General features: G+C 38.2%; 1 protein-coding gene across 3 annotated transcripts in view; it reads right to left on the bottom strand.

Moving 5' to 3' along the window:
• Positions 1–18,198, bottom strand: part of LOC122799842 (acidic mammalian chitinase-like) — a 388,615-nt gene that overhangs the window by 39,752 nt on the left and 330,665 nt on the right. For all 3 annotated transcript variants that reach the window (XM_044069170.1, XM_044069172.1, XM_044069169.1), the window contains exons 4-7: positions 16,262–16,318; positions 15,994–16,159; positions 11,436–11,560; positions 3,555–3,678 (exon numbers count right to left, since the gene is read on the bottom strand). In XM_044069170.1, coding sequence (XP_043925105.1) covers positions 3,555–3,678; positions 11,436–11,560; positions 15,994–16,159; positions 16,262–16,318 — 472 coding nt within the window. The remainder of the gene's footprint in view (positions 1–3,554; positions 3,679–11,435; positions 11,561–15,993; positions 16,160–16,261; positions 16,319–18,198) is intronic.

The following is an 18,198-nucleotide window of genomic DNA, read 5'->3' as shown; positions in this document are numbered from 1 at the left end:
AACACAACCTTTATAAGTCTACCTGTTGTTGTAAAATATAACGCATACTGAGAATTTTTAGTAAATTTGTTATGTTTGAAAAATCTTTCTCTCACAGCCATCCAGAAATGACCATGTTTGTCTCATTTATTTTGTCACTGAATGCATACTATGGCCTTATGGACATGATGACTATCAGCTGTTGCTTCCTTTCACATTTCCCCATTAAGGATCATGGAGTTCCCCCTGATGTTTAAAACCCTCTTTCCTAGATTTTGCTGTCATCATTCTCATATGCATTAAAAGAAAGAAAACTCCAGCTATAGGAGCTAAACTATTAATGCAAAACTAGGAAGAAATATGTTTAAGGGTATAAACTTCCAGGTTTACTTAACAAACTGACAGCATGAGTCCTTTTTTCTGCACTAACAGTCATGATAGATGGTTTAGTCTGTAATAGTCTTTAAGTTACCTTGAAAACCTTCTATATTTTTCTAGAGCTGAAAGGTGATGACTCTTTACACAGTCCGCAGGTAGTCTTGACCCATAGTACTGTTTTAATAGAGAGTGGTTCACTGTAAATTTGTCAACAACCATGACATCTACCAGCAGTTTTTAACACTCTTTATATGCACTTCTTAATGATCAACATCTGATTTTGTTTTCTAGGTTCCTTTTCGCTGCAGTAATCTTAACTGCAGCACTAAAAGGAGATATCCTGAGGAGTTCTCTCTGTCTGTCTTCCAGCAAGGTGGTGTTTCAACAGGAAGTATGTGATTGCATAAATGAAAGGTATCAGATATAATGGTATTATATATTACTTAGCAAAGTCTGCAATGATTCTGGCATTCCCTTTTTTCCTTTCTGTGATTACATATTTTTGTATATTTTATTTTCCCTGAGTTCAACATTTAGCTGCAAAAACTAAAACCTGAAAAGGACTATTTGAGCGACACTTTGTAAAAGTGTACAAGTACAAAAAAACTGAAGGAAATTATCCATCCTGTCATATTCATTCTAAGAGATACAAAATCATTCCTTTTAGATCTATATAGTTATTTCTGGGATGTTGGGGATGAAGAGAGTTATGTACTTGTTACATTGGACGTCAGGAGTCTTTTCACGGTTATACCCAATGATGTAGGGGTAACCAGTGTTCAGTCTTATATGTCTGAACATTCTGATTTAGGACATAGACAGATGGACCTTATAGGTCTTTTTTTAGAGATAGTGTTGCACAATAATGTTTTTATGTTCGATGGTGAGATGTTCCTACAGAATGATGGCGTAGCTATGGGCACTTCTTGTGCTAATAGCTACGCCAACATAGTAATGGCTAGATAAGAAGAGGATGAACTTTTTAGGATGGATTTGTTCAAACAATCGGTAGGCTTCTACAGATGATTTGTAGATGACCTCTTCCTCATTTGGAAGAATGATGAGTCTAGCCTATTGGAATTTGTGTCATCTGTTAATTTATTGACACCTTACTTAGATTTTACAGTTAATTTTTCTAGAAATAATATATCTTTTTTAGATGTACAAATTGATAGGCTGGACAATGGCATGCTTAATACTTCTGTCCATAGAAAAGCATGCTATAGAAATACCCTATTGCATCGAGGGAGTTGCACCCTAGATTTGCCTTTGAGAATGTGGTCAAGGGACTAAGTATGAGAGCTTCGAGATTGAATCCAAGTCAGGCAGGATATGAACATGAACTTATTAGTCTTAGGGATAGGCTGATAGAACGCCATTATAAACCAAGAGAGGTAGATAGAATTATGAATGAGATGGGGATATTAAGGGATACTAGAGCGAGACCCTATTTTTCTGATAGGAGCATGAATGATGAAAGAGAACATGAGATCAGACATAACAATAATAACTTTCTAAGATTATTTATGTTCTTTACTTCAGATGTACTTGAAATTAAACAGATTATAGAGAAATATTGGGCGACTCTACTATTAGATGAGCATTTAGCAGCTATTGTTGGTCCACAACCTAGCTATTCATTTAAGAATAGGAAGAATTTGAAATGGATTCTTTGTTATCGGTCATTAGACCAGATTGTTTATGAACAGTTAGAAAATAGAGTGAATACCAAACCGTGTGGTCACTGTGGACAGTGTGCCTTCATAGATACTAGCTGTACTTTTATACATACATGTACAGGGGTAGTGTACAGCTTTAGTACCAATACCACATGTCAAAGTAAGAACTTGGTATACCTTGCTAAGTGTGTATCCTGTGAGGCATTTTACGTTGGTAAAACCAACAGGAAACTACATGAATGCATTAGGGATCACACTTACAATATACAGGCTGGTTCCACCTTCAGTGCTTTGGCTAAACACTACTTACTTAGAGGTACTTCACATACTTTTGTTTTTATGGTATTGCAATACATTGGGCAAGGTTTACGAGGGGGAGACATTACTAATCACACCGAGGAGTGTGAGCTGAGATGGATGATCAGATTTAGAGCCGATGTCCCCCCGGGACTTAATGATAAAATTCCCCTTAAACCTTTCCTTAAAAACAGGAGGTTGTGTGTTAGGAAGACGGAATAATATCTATTGATTTTATGTTTTTTATATATATGTGTATCTTTGCTTTTATCTATGTATTAATCTAATTTTAGAATGTACTTGTGTATGTGCAGTTACCAATTTTATGTGTATTTTGCTTTTTATGTGTATTTTGCTTTCTATGGAATTTCCATGGAATGGTTTTAGTTTAGGAAAATGGATGTGATGTCATCGATTTATTGCCCTATCACTGTAGTTTAAATGTTATTTAAATGGTACATCTGCCTTATTTTTAATAGTCTGATGAAGCCTGTAGGTGAAAGCACTAACTGTTAATAAAGATTTGGACTGTACACAGACGTCCACGCCTGTGATTCTCTGATTAACTGTTTTAAACTTGTTTGGAACTGCTTAACATTTTGGAGTATAGATATTTTTTGTCCTGGAGTAACGAGCAGAGTTTTTTGGCGCCGTGGATAACTGCTGCGGAGCTGTGTTTACGTTTGTTACCAGCAGTTTTTATTTAACACTCTTTATATGCACTTCTCAATGATCAACATCTGATTTCGTTTTCTAGGTTCCTTTTCGCTGCAGGAATCTTAACTGCAGCACTAAAAGGAGATATCCTGAGGAGTTCGCTCTGTCTGTCTTCCAGCAAGGTGGTGTTTTAACAGGAAGTATGTGATTGCATAAATGAAAGGTATCAGATATAATGGTATTGTATATTATTTAGCAAAGTCTGCAATGATTCTGGCATTCCCTTTTTTCCTTTCTGTGATTACATATTTTTGTATATTTTATTTTCCCTGAGTTCAACATTTAGCTGCAAAAACTAAAACCTGAAAAGGACTATTTGAGCGACACTTTGTAAAAGTGTGCAAGTACAAAAAACTGAAGGGAATCATCCATCCTGTCATATGATGGTTATATCTCTGCATGATCAGCAGAACCTTGTATAATTTATTCTTAAAAAGTGAAAATTAAAACCTCCTTAATTATTTTGTGTTAAACTGGCTAGTAGATATTATCAGAACAGCTTACTGTATTAAAGTAGATATTGTCTCCTTGATCAGTAGAGCCTCGATAGAGGGGGCTGTTATGCCCTGTCACTGCATCCCAGGCACCGTGAAAGTCATAGGTCATCACATTGATGAAATCCAAGTACCTGTGTAGTAAAAGAAGGAAGACAGCAGTCAGTTCTTTTCTTTATTAGTCTCAAGTTGCAAATATGCATAGCAAAGTCACCAATGACTTATTACAACTATATGCCTGAGAGTTGTAATGTTTCCTCATGAAACTCGTTTTCCTCACAGTAATAGCTTTATACAAACTTGTCATTAACATACAAAGCTAAGGTTTTGAGAGATGTTCACCAATCATTTATAAAGAATCCCAATCTAATGATCTTTACAAAAACTGAAAATATTTTCAATGGTGAAAATTAAATACCATCATGTACTGCTGTTCTAAGTATTACTTACAAGCAATACTTAGTACTCCATAGCACAGCCTGTATATTTTAATAAAAATCTTATTCCACTCTCGAAGCAGTGTGGTGTAGTTGAAATCTCCTTACACTTTAATTGGTCTAAAACACCACAGTTTTGAAATACCAAGTTATGACAAGTGTATTTTGATCATCCAGATGACATTCTTAGACATTATTTTTGTGCATGCAGTTTTTACACTGCTTGGTCATTATGTTGCCATTCACCTCATGTAACATAGGAGGAGCCAGCATTATACAAAGCAGGAAGATGTACCAAAACTGCAGCTTGGGGAAGGTAAATCATGAAATAATGTAGGTGGAGCCAGCAGTATGCAAAGCAGATGGATGTACCAAAACTTCAGCTTGGGGAAGGCAAATCATGAAGTAATGTAGACAGAGTCAGCAGTATGCAAAGCAGGAGGATGTACCTAAACTGCAGCTTGGGAAAGACAGCAGGGAAGGCATCTGTGTTCTTGCAGGACAAAGACAACTCTTTACTGGGCTTCACCATCATACTGCCATCAATGAAATTATGACATGTAGCTTCTCCAGTCCCACACTGAACAGCTGTCTTTAACCCAGGTGTCCAGCAGAATAGTCAGTTTCATTTATTTTACCAGTATGCCATGAATCATGGAATGTGGCATAAATCCCATACTGCTTATTTTGTTAAGTTAGGAGGTGGTACTATAAAGTATTGTGGATGAGGCTGCTACCTTTTCAAATTCCCAGAGTGGCACATTTTCTACAGAAATCAAATGTGGGATTCTGCAGGACAAATTACACTGATAACCTCTGCAGAGACCTGAACTTCACTTTTTGCCAAAATAAAAGCTCATTCCAGTAGGATATGAGTAATTTATATTATTACATGTAATATTAAGGTATTTCAAATATAAAATTATTGTGTCTGCAATGATTTCGGCATTCTGGCATTCCCACTTACTGGCTCTTCCACCTTTTATTCCCCACCTTGCGTCCATGGACATCTATATGCTACATGGCCCCACTGGTTGCATTTAAAACATTTAGTGCTTGGTCCTGGCCATTTACCTGGACTAGTGACTTCCCCTGTTACTAGCGGACTGTGTTGGGGTCGTTTTGCTGCCCACCATAGGTTCCTTTAGACCCATGAGCAGCACTGGGTATCCCTTTCCTGTGCAGTGATGCTCTGCTTGCTCGGTGTAGGTCTCCCTTTTTCCCCAACTCATCTGTGGTATTGCATTCCCTATCTGCTAACCAGATTCTCATGTCCTCAGACAAAGTGCTAAGGGCTTGATCCCTCACCAAAAGGTCTGCCAGCCATTCAAAAGTGGTGACCTGACACCCACTCACCCATCTATGAAAATAAGTGCTTAAATCAGCAATATATTCACAAAAACTTTTATCTGCCTTGCATCTATGCTCACAAAACTTTTTCCTACAATCTTCAGGTGTTAACTTAAAGCACTCTAATAAACCATTTTTAACAGTATTGTAATTTAAGCAATCTGTATCACACAATTTAGAAACAGCAGTTACAGCTTTACCATGGAGTAAGGGGGTCAGGAACCGTACCCAGAGTCCTTGGTTAACATTATACTCTTTACATACCCTTTGAAACATATGAATACAACTATCAAAATTATCACCCTCTGTAAATTGTAGAAGACATTTACTGACCTTTGTTACTTCTGGGGTTTGGTTACTCCCTTCTCCATTACCTCTGTGACCCTGGCAAACAGTCAGCATCTCCTTTTCATGTTGTCTCTGCCTCTTATTTTCTTCAGCCTCCAAACATCTCAATATCTCATTTTTGTCAGCCTCCAGACATCTCAGCCTCTCTGCTGATTCTAGCTCCAAATGTTTGGCCTCCAGTTCAACTGTCTTTAACTCCAGACAGATTTTTAAGTCCTCTGTGGAAAGATTCAACTGTCCATTTTCTGAGTGTTGTACATTCCCAAAGTCAGTCTGGATGTCCTCCTGGTTGCTGGTCTGTGATGCAGCTGTTACTAAGGCTGCAATCATCTCTGCTTTAGTCAGGTTGGCATGCCCCAGTCCTTTGGGTTGGCACATCTCAGCCAACTGGCTCCTTGTCATCTTGACATACTCCTCTGCTGACAGCCTAGCCTAATCTCCCCAATTAACTAAGCTAACAAAAAATAAATAAAACTACTGTTATATGGAACTCTGAATGTTCACTGTGTGAGTGATTAAGAGTACAGGCACCTTCTTAAGTGACCACTGTTTACAGGCTACAGAAATTCCATATCCACACCACTGAATCCCAGTATGTGATGTGGTGATCTCACCACTGCCAACCAATAAATGTGATGATGCACAAATGGACCAGTAATCAAGATGCCTCAGTTCTCACCACTAGCACCAGTGGGGGATGTACATTGGGAGGATGACAAGTAAACACACAGTATTTACCAGATGCAGCTCTCTGCATCAAGCACAATTTCCCTTAAGAGCACACAGAGACCACAGACAGTCAGGGTCTAGTTTCTCTGTCTTTGTCCTAATCCCCAGTAAGAATCCCCACTGGCACAGCTATACAGCTGAGTCCTTATCCAGGGTTCCAAGCTAAATCCTCAAACACTCTTTCTGTCCAACCAGTGCTTTGTGTCCCTGCCCAAGTAGCTCTTTCACACACACACACACACACACACACACACACACACACACACACACACACACACACACACACACACACACACACACACACATATATTCTTGCAGATTTGTTTTACACATGCACACACCTGGGGAAAGGCTGTCACAGGCTTGCTAGCTATGCCCCCTTCTGCTCAAGGGATTTATCACTGTCACCAGTACCACTTATCAGCTTCTTTAAGGCCCATATTAATTCAAATAGCAAGGCTATTAGGAGTGGCCCACAGTGTCAGCATATAAATATGCAGGTACTCTCAGAATTCAAATATCTCTAGACAGATCAGCCACGATGAAATGTTTAAATATATTTAATAATAAATAATAAAAGAACAATTGGCTAAGTTTCTGGTGTCATTCACAGGGGATCCAGTATCTGTCCACCTAGGATGACATGCTCGACAAGCCACGTTGCTTCGCAAGAGATGGCTTGCACCTGTCACCTTTAGGCTTTCGAATACTGGCCAAGGCTTTTGCCGCCCCCAAAGTGCCTTTTTTAGGCAAGGCTCAAAAGACAAACCCACCACAGTAAATAGCACAAGTAACCAAAAACTGAGGGTAATGCTATTCAATGCCAGAAGTCTAAACCTCAAAATGCATGCACTCAAGGCACTTCTCAGTATGGAGAACATCGATATCTGTGCAGTAACAGAAACCTGGTTTAAGGCTCCAGAGAGAACCCCAGCACTACCAGACTATAACTCATACCATACTTTTTGGCCACAGAACCCAGACCGAAACATAAAAGGCAGGGGTGTATCCATATTCATCAAGGGTATCCACACCTCCAGGTTAGTGGTGCAGAACAATGCCTCAGAGATCATCAATGTGCAACTAACAACGGGCAAAGCCGCAATTCAAATTGTAGCTTGTTACAGATCACCCACCATGACCCAGGACCCCCATTCCGTGTTTCTGGAGACACTGGAAAATATGAAGGTCCTACCAAACATCCTAATACTGGGTGATTTCAATTACCCAAACATTAACTGGGTGAACTACTCAAGTACTAACTCCCTTGCCCAATGCTTCCTAGAATTTATAAACTCAAATGCCCTGGATCAACTGGTCAACACCCCTACCAGAGGTGACAACATATTGGACCTGGTCATCACCAACATGGGCGACTGGTGTTCCACACTGGAGGTCAACCCCTCGTTGGTTAGATCAGACCATAGACTAATCAATCTGGATATCCACATTCCACCCCCACCCCCAATCAAGGAAACCACTGTGAAAAACTTTTCAAAAGCAAACTTCACATTACTTAAGACCGAGGTGGAAAGGTTCACAGCCCCCATGCTAAAGGACAATGCTGTCCAAGCTGCTGAATCCCTTACAAAGGCACTCTATGAGCACCTGCAAGAATGCATGGTGTGCTATCCTATGCAAAACCAAGACTCACTCCTCCAAGAAAAGGAAACCAGTCTGGTGGCCCCCTGCCATAAACAAGCTATACAATAGAAGGAGGAAACTAGTACAGAAAAGAGGAAAATCCCAAGAAGGAAAGACATCCCTGATCAGTAACAGCAAGAAACTACGATCCCTCTTAAAATCATCCAAGTCTAGCTTATTAAGAAAAATTGCCAAGGACTCCAAAGATAGCCACAAAGCATTCTGTAGCTATGTCAAGAACCTAAGTGGAAACTCTCAGATCTGCTCTGAGTTAGTGCAAAATGGCACAAAATACACTGAACAAACTGATATTGCCAACATTCTGGCAGACAGGTTTAGTGCAAATGTCACCCCCTCTCACCCCCTAAAGGGTTCATAAACATATCAGAAGAATGTAGAGCCCCAGCAATCACTGACATACAGGTTAAAACAGCCCAATCCAAAGCCAAAAATACAGCTTCAATGGGACCAGATGGTGTCCCAGGCTGTGTCTTACACAAGCTCCAAAATGAACTAACCCCTCACCTAAACACACTGTTCAAACTCAGCATCTCTACAGGTTACGTACCCATAGAGTGGCACATAGCAACAGTTATCCAGCTCCACAAAGGTGGAGCCACAACAAAGCCCAGGAACTATCACCATATAAACCTGACTAGCCTGGTCTGCAAGGCTATGGACCGCATCATCATGGAACTCATTAACAGAGACATTGGGAAACTCCAAACACTGGACCCTACCCAGTTTGGCTTTGTTAAGGGCAGGTCATGCCTCCTAAACCTGGTGGACATCTTTGAGACAGTTACCAAGGCTTTATATGAGGGAAAGGAGGCCCACACAGCCTACCTAGACCTTGCAAAGGCTTTTGACACCATTTCCCATTCTGGTATTATAGACAAGCTCACCAGCCTGAACATAAACCCCTACACCATGAGATGGGTTGCCAGGTGGCTCATGGATAGAACCTACACAGTGAGAATTGCAGGCTCTAGGTCCAACTCTAAACCGGTTACAAGTGGCATCCCCCAGGGCTCAGTTCTGGGACCCCTCCTGTTTGGTATATACTTCTCAGAGGTACAGGCAAGCACAGGAGGACTATGGCTGACCAAGTTCACAGATGACTGCAAACTGGGGGCCATAACTGACTCTCTGGCTGATACCAATATCCTCCAGAAGGGTCTCACTGAGACGGATACCTGGTGTCAAAGTCATGGCCTCAAGCTAAATGCCAAAAAGTGCGTAGTCATCCCCTTTGGAAAAAAACAAAGTACCTGCAAACTACCACATACGTGGTAGTCCCCTAAATACAGAAAATGTAATAAGGGATCTGGGGACCCAAGTATATAGTAATCTCTCCTTTGATAATCATATTGCCAAGGTGGTTAGAAAATCCTTCTATATGGCCCACCTAATCACAAAAGAGTTTGCATCTAGCACAAAAGTGGTTATTGTGCCCCTCCACTCATCACTCATCAGAACCATCATAGAGTACAATGCCCCATTTGGGATGTACCTTACAAGACACCTGCAACAGCTGGAAAGACCACAGAAGTACCTCACCAAGATGCAGCCCGACTGAAGAAACTTCAGCTGTAGTCAGTTGCATACTGCTTACTCAGAGGTGATCTCTGCTTGACATACAAGGCCATGTCCAACCCAGAATTGATGGACATGCTTCACCTAAAAAAAAAAAAAATCCTCGAGAGCCACATGCTCTAGGGATCTAAATCTCACCACAACAATAAATAGGACATGCTGGAGGGATAGATTCCTGTCCCAAAGGCTCCCCATGCTTTGGAACAGGATTCCAATCTACATTAGGCAGAGCCCCTCACTAACATTCTTCAAGAGAAACCTTGACGAGTGGATGGGAAACAGAAAATTTACCCCAGGGATCACTGCAGTGGCTCTGCTGGACAGAGGCACAGAGAATTAATGGCTCTGCTGGGCAGAGGCACAGGGAACTAATCTAAGGGGGGCGGTGAAAGCCAACACATTCTGGCTAGGCTTATAGATGCCCTCGGGCAGATAGTCTAGTACTTACCTATGAACCTATGAACAAGACAATAACAAATATATATTTACAGTGACATCAGAGTTCAAAATTACAGGAAATATTTAAAACAACATTGCAGGACAGTTTCAAATAATTAAAGAAAAACATCTAAATTAAGCTTTGCTGTATTCCTGACTTTATGTAAGAGAATTACTATACCCTAGTACGCTTACTTAATTAGAGCAGCAAGGCAGATGTGGTGAGTGGATTGTGATGTTGTCAGGTCCAAGAGAGAATACAGAATGCTCATTCTCTCTCAGAGAGTTCATTTAAATTAATATATCAAATATTACTGCTGGAATAGCTTGCAGAATGACATAATTTCTTGTCATCTGACTATCCCAGGTAAACCCCCCACTGCTACAAGATAGCAGTATTTAGCATCTACCTGTGAAAATAAATAGACAAGGGCTTTTCCTCTGATCTGTGCAGCTGCTGGAAGCAATAAAACACATCCACATCTCAAGCCTACTAATTATTTCTCCTTCAAGACAATACAGAAAGCTCCCTAGTATAGACATCCTATTTCTTGCTGTCATAAAGTAATTTAATTTCAACTATTTTCTGAACTTTTGCTGGAATTAAGTTAACCTCCTGTATTCCAGTTTCCACTGTTAACATATATATATTTAAACAGGTATACTAGTGTATGTACATTTCTGTTCTCCTCCAGCAGGGCACACCGTGGATCCATTTTTAAGCTCAGTACTTTATAAAATACCTTTTCAACATACATGTTATAAAATAGCTTTTCAATACACGTCTGTACAAACCTAGTTTGATATATGCATGACATACAGTTCTAAAACATTTGTAACACAAGCATCTTACATGAAGAATGTTGACATCTACAAATGACACATGACCATTTACAAAATTCCAGACAGCTGTGCTGGCATTATCTCCCTTTGTTACACTTTTATATAAATCTTGTTAATATTCACAAATGACATATAATTATTTACAAAATTTCAGATAGTTGGGCTGGCAGTATCTCATTTTGTGAGAGAACATATTGTGTATTCTTAAAACAGAGTTCATATTCATGAAACAGACATTGTGAAATTATTAGAATCAAAATATTTCTATAAAGTTAAAATCTTGGGGCAAATAAAAAATAATTCACTACTTCATATAGGTAATAAGTAGGATGTGAGGGTCAGACAATCCCTGATTTTCATTAGTTACTGTATTATGTCTTTCTGTCTCATTGTCAATGTAATTAAATAAAATAGTTCCTAGAAGAATGCAAAACAAGAGCACACAGCACAGGATGGAAGTGCTACCGGACCTCTGAATGTTTGTTTATATAATATTATAAACTTACTGTGATATTGTGGCAATTTCATAGGCAGCATCAATGGTTCCTTTACCAGCAGCTACAGCTGCACTGAGCAGAAGTCTGGGGCGTCCACTATTAGTGCTTTCTTCCTCAAATGCTTGCAGAATTTCCTAGAACAGAGTTAATTGTCAGAAATATCAGGCTGCATCAAAAAGAGTGATACTGTCTAAGCTTCAGTATTATTAACACTACAAAACTGAATAGAAAGCTTAAAATAATTTCTTGATCCTATTCATGCTAATTCATTTTTTGTCTTTAAATGAAATAAATTTTTTCAGATATGGAGATTTCATAAGCTGGCACAAAATGGTTTTAGTTCCCAATACCATAAAAAATTCATCTTCTCAACTTAACTTTATATGTCATTTCATAAATTTAGTAACTGCTTGAACAGCGATGTATCGCATTTTTTAATTAATGGATTTTTATTTATTATACCCTTTATTACTGTGTGAGTAAATGGTTTTATGATCTTTTTAGCCCTGAGCTGAACACAAGACAATAGTAATAATAAAAAAAATACTCAACTCAGTACACAGACTATACCTAGCTGCAAAATACTATTGAGCACACAAAGAAAATAAGCCAAAAATTGTTTAAATTTAATACATCATATGACATTCAATACAGTAACATAAAAAGTCCAAAATTGTAGGCTTTATGTACTATAGTTAAAAGAAAACTCAGTATACTGCTGTTTAACTTATTTTAGATCTTTGGGAAATATTTAGCAAAATACTTCACAGCATTACCTTCAGAAATGCCAGTAGCTAGATCGTTCACCATTTTCATTAATTTAAGTGTGAACCATTGCTATAGTTCTTAAAAAAGTCTAATATGCTGAGGAGTTTAGGGCTAAAATAATAATAAATTAATAATAAATTAAATTGGAAGCTTTTTATTATTTAGCCATTGTTGTTAATGTTTGGCTGAATTTTTTATTCACTGTATATATTGTTGTGGGCTTTTTTCAGTTCTGTTCGAGTCCTTGAAATCATGTTATGCAGATGTAACAGACATTATTAATGTTTCTTGCAGCCATATGTGATTTTTGTATTTGTTTTATATTTAAGTGGATCTATACACATTGCTGCAATTATTAGCCTATACTTTGAGGACAGTGATATTTATTGTTTATGCTATTAGCCATGTTGATGGTCAGTATCACTTTCATCTGGCTTTTGGAATAACTAATATTTGAATGAGCTTCTAAATATATGACTGGGTAATGATCTTAGAGTGTGTGGTATTAATATGTAGACAGTAGACAAAAGCCATTTGAGGTCTATCTAGTTGGGGACGTGGTCTGTTGAATAGCATGATACTATATTTTGTGAGCAGGATTCCACAAAAATAGTGTGTAGATGGTGACACAGACAAGGTGGGTTGTTTTAGGATCAGTTAGAAGCCACTGTGCCTTTCAGACAGAGATACATTATTGTTCCATTGATTCAGAGAAAGAAAGAAATCAGCAAACAATTTAAATTTAATGTCTTGCTGTCTCTTAATATTTGAATGTAACAGAAGTGTAAATAATGGTAGTTTGTAATTTATTTTGGCTGAGGGTAGGTGTCTTCTTTTTAATTATGTATTGTCCAGGTTTAACAGATATTTTATAAATCTATAGCTGATTCTTAACTTATAGCTTTGATTGTTTTTGTAGTGTGAGGACAGAAAAAAACTCTTGATAGGATAATGAAACTCTCTGGCCTGTTGTTGGGTTGCATTTGCGCTGCCTACATCTCAGTCATTCTTGACCACAATGTCCTATCTGCAATAAATTGGCAGAATGTACCACACCTAAGTGAGAGAATGGATGCACAAACTATAATAGATTTGTGTCTAGTAATGTTTGTAATGTCTTGGATTACAAGGCATCATGGGTTATTTTAGAATCATATGATTTTTACAGTATTGCCTTTCATCATGGTACAATGAGTTTTTGAGAGTTAAAATGAGTTATGGACCTTATAAGGTGTGACATCTGACAGCATACTTCTCCACCTCTTAGTGTAAGAAATCTGGACAAAGCCATAAATAGGGACAAAGGCCCAAAAATAGGGACACTTTTTAATTATTGCTCTTACAAACATAGGAAGTTGATAGCATAACAAGTTTTGCATTAACATGCATTTTCTGAAGGGTATAAAGTTTAAAACTCAAATGTCTGTCATTATTTTCTGACTTTAACCCTCAATGATTTGCCAGAAAACCACAAGTTTATGAGAAAGAGACCAAAAGTATGAGGCAAAAATCTGGACATTCTGCAAAAATCTGTACAGTTGAGATGTATGTCTGAGAGGTATGGTGGGTTGCAGATACTACTGAAAACATAATGATGTTTTGCACTTGTGAGCAGCAAATCTCTCAGCTAATAAAAAAGGCCAACTTTAAAAAAGACACATTTCTCTAAGGCATGACTTAATTCTGTTTTGCTCTCTGATTACTAGTTCTGTCATTTTATTGTCCAAAAACTGTAATCTTGAAATTGAACAAACAGAAATTTGGAAACAGTTAATACTCCCTATTGTTCATATCTTCAGGTGTATTTCATTTTTTCTTTGTTTGCATTAAAGGTGTAGCAGCAGGTGAGACAAAGAGCTGCATAAAGAAGAAAAACATGAGACCAAAGAAACAAGGCAATCAGCAATATAGAGTCACAAAGGCACAACTTACAATATGGAGTTAGGGGAGTAACTCTTTACCATACATAGCGTTAAGTACTTAGATTAGGCTACTGATAAACTTGGTGTATGAATCAGGTGACTGTGTTGTACAATTATGGGTGGAATGAGACATTTGCTACCATAACCTTGGCTTTATGTATGATTCTGGAGTGATGAATATTCACATCTGCACTCAGAAAAGTCCCAGAATTCTGCTAGAAGGCATTTAAGTAATCAAGCAAGTAGGAGTTAGCAGAGAAAGAATGCAGCATAGGAAAGTCAAGAGGACAGGGATTTTCTTGTTATCAGACCAAAGTAAACTTCATAAAAATTAGCTTTGAATCAGTACTACATCTATGGGAATGACTTTTTAATTTCCATGTTGCCTGATGGGTACCTTTCTCAAGACAGGCACAGATGAATTATTTACAATTTCTGGCTAGATTGTGTATGTTAAATTATTTTACTGTATGTAGGATTATTTACTTTCTTTTTTCTTATGAAAGAATCGAGTAAATCTGACTGACTGAATATTACTGTGTGACTTTTATTGCAAGAAAGGCAGCATCTGTCGTAGTGAAATGTAGACTTAAGGGGTGTTTGGTGATAGTTTATCTCACTGATGCTTTATGAAACTAATGGATTAAAGGCAATTCAACTTGAGAGATTTAATGTCAAGGGAATCATTTTCAGTTTTCACTATTTATCATGATGATGTAGGGGTTTGTTTAGCGGGTCTAGTAATTTTGTGTCTCTGTTTTGTTCTTTCTTTCTGTCAAAATGACATTGAGTAATAATGTAATTTTATTATAGACTTCTAATTACAGTTGTGTGTCAGGGAACTGCTTTTCCCATCTCGCATTTACTTATAGTTATTGCCAAATAATACCTCATATATGTTATTTAGTGGTGCCTGGCTTGTTTTTGATACACTAATGACTGGCACTCTCATATGCAATGACAAATACAAGTGAACCAGATTCTGTCCTGGGAGATCATGACTGTAAATCCAGGATTTCACCATTTCTGGAGCTGTAGCAATTTAGAAGTTGGTACATTCCAGCACTGATGATATCAAAAGATTAAAAAAAATACTTTACAGTATTAGCTATCATTGTTAATGGGTGCAAGAAGCTTATTCAGTATTTTTTTTTCTGGTTGACTACTCTTTGCAGTTAAGGATTTATGACGCTTGTGATTACACTTACATTAGTGACAAGTGTACAAAGGATTAGTCCACATAAAATCACTTTAGCTAGCAGATCTGGAAGACTCAATCTTCCTTTGATGCCTTTTCTATGGATGAATAAAAGTTACTTGCCAAAGTTTCAAGTAGTTTATTCAGTTTAGTAGTAGATGGACCACACTTACAAGAGTGGGGATCACAAAACAGATAGTGTTTCATTAGGGAACTATAATATTGCCCTGTTGTGACAGAAACTGTAGCAAGCATGACTCGGCTGATGTGGCTTCAGCCTAATTAACTTGGAATGGTAAAAGAATAATGTGCCCAACAAGACAACACTCATATGCTGACAGTAATACAGCTGTGACATGGTGACGGAGATGTGCCACCAGCATGATGACTCACCATACTCATGTGGAAGCAGTGGCAGTTTGGTGACTGCATTAGTACTGACACTGACATGTTCAGTTGTCCATTGGAAGGATAGGTTTTAGTGGCATATCTGCAAGCAGATTAATTGTAATCAGTACATAACTAGAAAGTCTCCTGCTGTCCTTGGTACTTACTGTAGATAACATAGCAGAACAGCAATTAGTATAACATATACCATCTAACAGTGCCTTTTGATGAGTAAACAACACTGTGGTCACTCAGGCAAACTTATGCCAACAAGCTGACTCACTGTTCATACCTGGACTAAGGTGGTGAATCTTTCCTTGTCTTCTGGAGGGCTACCTCTGGAGCCAGGATATTCCCAGTCCAGATCCAAGCCATCAAAGTTATAGTTCCGAAGGAAAGAAAGCACAGACTTTATGAATGTCTGTCGGTTTTCTGGAGTAGAAACCATAATAGTGAACCTGAAAAAAAATAATAATAACAATAAGAACAACATATGTATTTTAGAGGTATGGTCATGTCTACAAATGAATAATACAACTGATAAAGCATGTAGTACTTACCTCTCAGTCCCAAAGTTCCATCCACCAACTGCTAGCGATGTTTTTATATTTGCATTCCTGTTTAAAGTAAACATAAATAATGATTCAATAATACTTTATATTTTATGTACTAGGAGCAGATTTCACAGGGAAGCAAACAAGTGTTTTCTTGACTCCTACCCAAAAGAAAAAAGGTATTATAAATTCAGCTTCTTTCTTAAGAATGCATCTCTTCAATAGCAGAGTCATCAATGCAGTATAAGTACCAATATTGTTTGTGTGTCGTTGTTAGTGTCTTTTAAATAGACTGTTGCAGCACTAAAGTATACACATAAATCAGGGATGATGTCAGAGTATCAATTATTAATTTTCAATCACTTTGCAGTGCCATTAACACCACAAATCATACTATACATTAAATGCACATAGTTTCTGTGCATCAATGCCTGCATATGGGTGATGCTTGGGAAGAGAATGACAGCAATGAACAGGAGGAAGTGCTTTTCCATCCCTGTGATGCTCAGCTGAAATGTCAATCTCCTTGGCAAGCTAGCACTCTCTAGGCATTCCATCTGTAGAAGCTGAACGTTAAGATCTTCACCTGTACCAAGATAACAATCCTGTAGTTGGGCTCTGTCAACTCCTATCCCCACCAAGGAAGCTGTGAGCCTGCACATCCATCTTTGACCAACTCCTCCAGTACCTAGGCTGGGCCAAAATTTCTACACTGCTGAGCTGATAGGTTTGGCAATTATCTTTTACTGTATGCCTCTTGTATTTTTACAAGCTTCCACAATCAGTGGGTACTTCCTAAACATCTTAACACCCAAGCACTTCTTTTCCTGCACTGCTGCCCTTTATCCAGGATAGTCTGTTCTTCTGTATGGTGTCTCCTGTACTGTTCTTCATGTGGTTCATTGTAACGTAGATCAAAGGTTATAATGATCACTAATGCACAATTAAAAAAATGTGAATGGGAAGTGATACTATAGGTTTATAGGGTCAGACTAGGTTAACTAGTCATAAGACTATTTTCAGCCTAATCCTGACCACCCAACTCATCAAGCTGCCTCCTGCCTCAATGATGGACACATAATAGACCTGGGGAGAATTTATGAGTGCATATCCAGCTGTCTACATTAGTTTTAATGAGGCTAGACTCCTACTTTATTTAATATCCAAGGGAAGTTTATTCCATTGAAGAGGAACATGCTCCGATATTAACCGGTGACAACAAAGTGTCCTACTAATTTGTATATGGAGATTCAGTCAATTTGTGTATGTGTTTGAGGAACCATTAATTTTGATATGATATAAAAAGCTGAAGAAGATTAGAGCCTTTTGTGGCATGAAAGGCCAAGTATATGTTACTGTGGAAAAGTTTACAGGAAATAGAATACAGACAAAGGGTGACCAAATTGTTAGACTAACTAAGGTAGATGAGGCCTGAGGCTTCTCTGGTTTGCAGCCTTTGGGGTCTCTGCATTTGAGAGCTGTTTCTAGTGCTTCTTTTATTGCCCCCCCACCTATACTAAAATTATATTTAGTCACTTCAAGAAATTGTGACTATCTTCGTAAATACTCCCTCCACTAGGGGACACTACAGATGAAGTAGTTCTCCTTCCCCTGAGAAGGAGTATGTTGAAAGCTCCTTCATGCTCTTGGCCAGCAGCTCTGACTTATCCACAGACCAGAGTTACTAGCACTGAAGATGGAAATCCAAGCCTTGTGTTAGAAGTACGGCCCTATCTCATCTTTCTTCACAATTTCCACTTAAAGGTGCATTTGTTATAACTCTTCTTACTTCTGTCATTGTCAGTCCAGTCATCTTGTTACACAAACTTCCTTCTTCTCATTGTTTCATGGATTCTTATTGGGCTATTAACTCTAAAGAATCTTTAGAAGCCAAGCCAAAGCATCCCCATGAAGGTTTTTTTAGCTCTTGTAATGTAATGTTA

Source organism: Protopterus annectens, chromosome 4.part0, assembly GCF_019279795.1.
Source record: "Protopterus annectens isolate FY-2018-M chromosome 4.part0, PAN1.0, whole genome shotgun sequence".
NCBI lineage: Eukaryota > Metazoa > Chordata > Ceratodontiformes > Protopteridae > Protopterus > Protopterus annectens.
The sequence above is the reverse complement of the archived record's forward strand: the minus strand, read 5'-3'. Positions and strand labels throughout refer to the sequence as shown.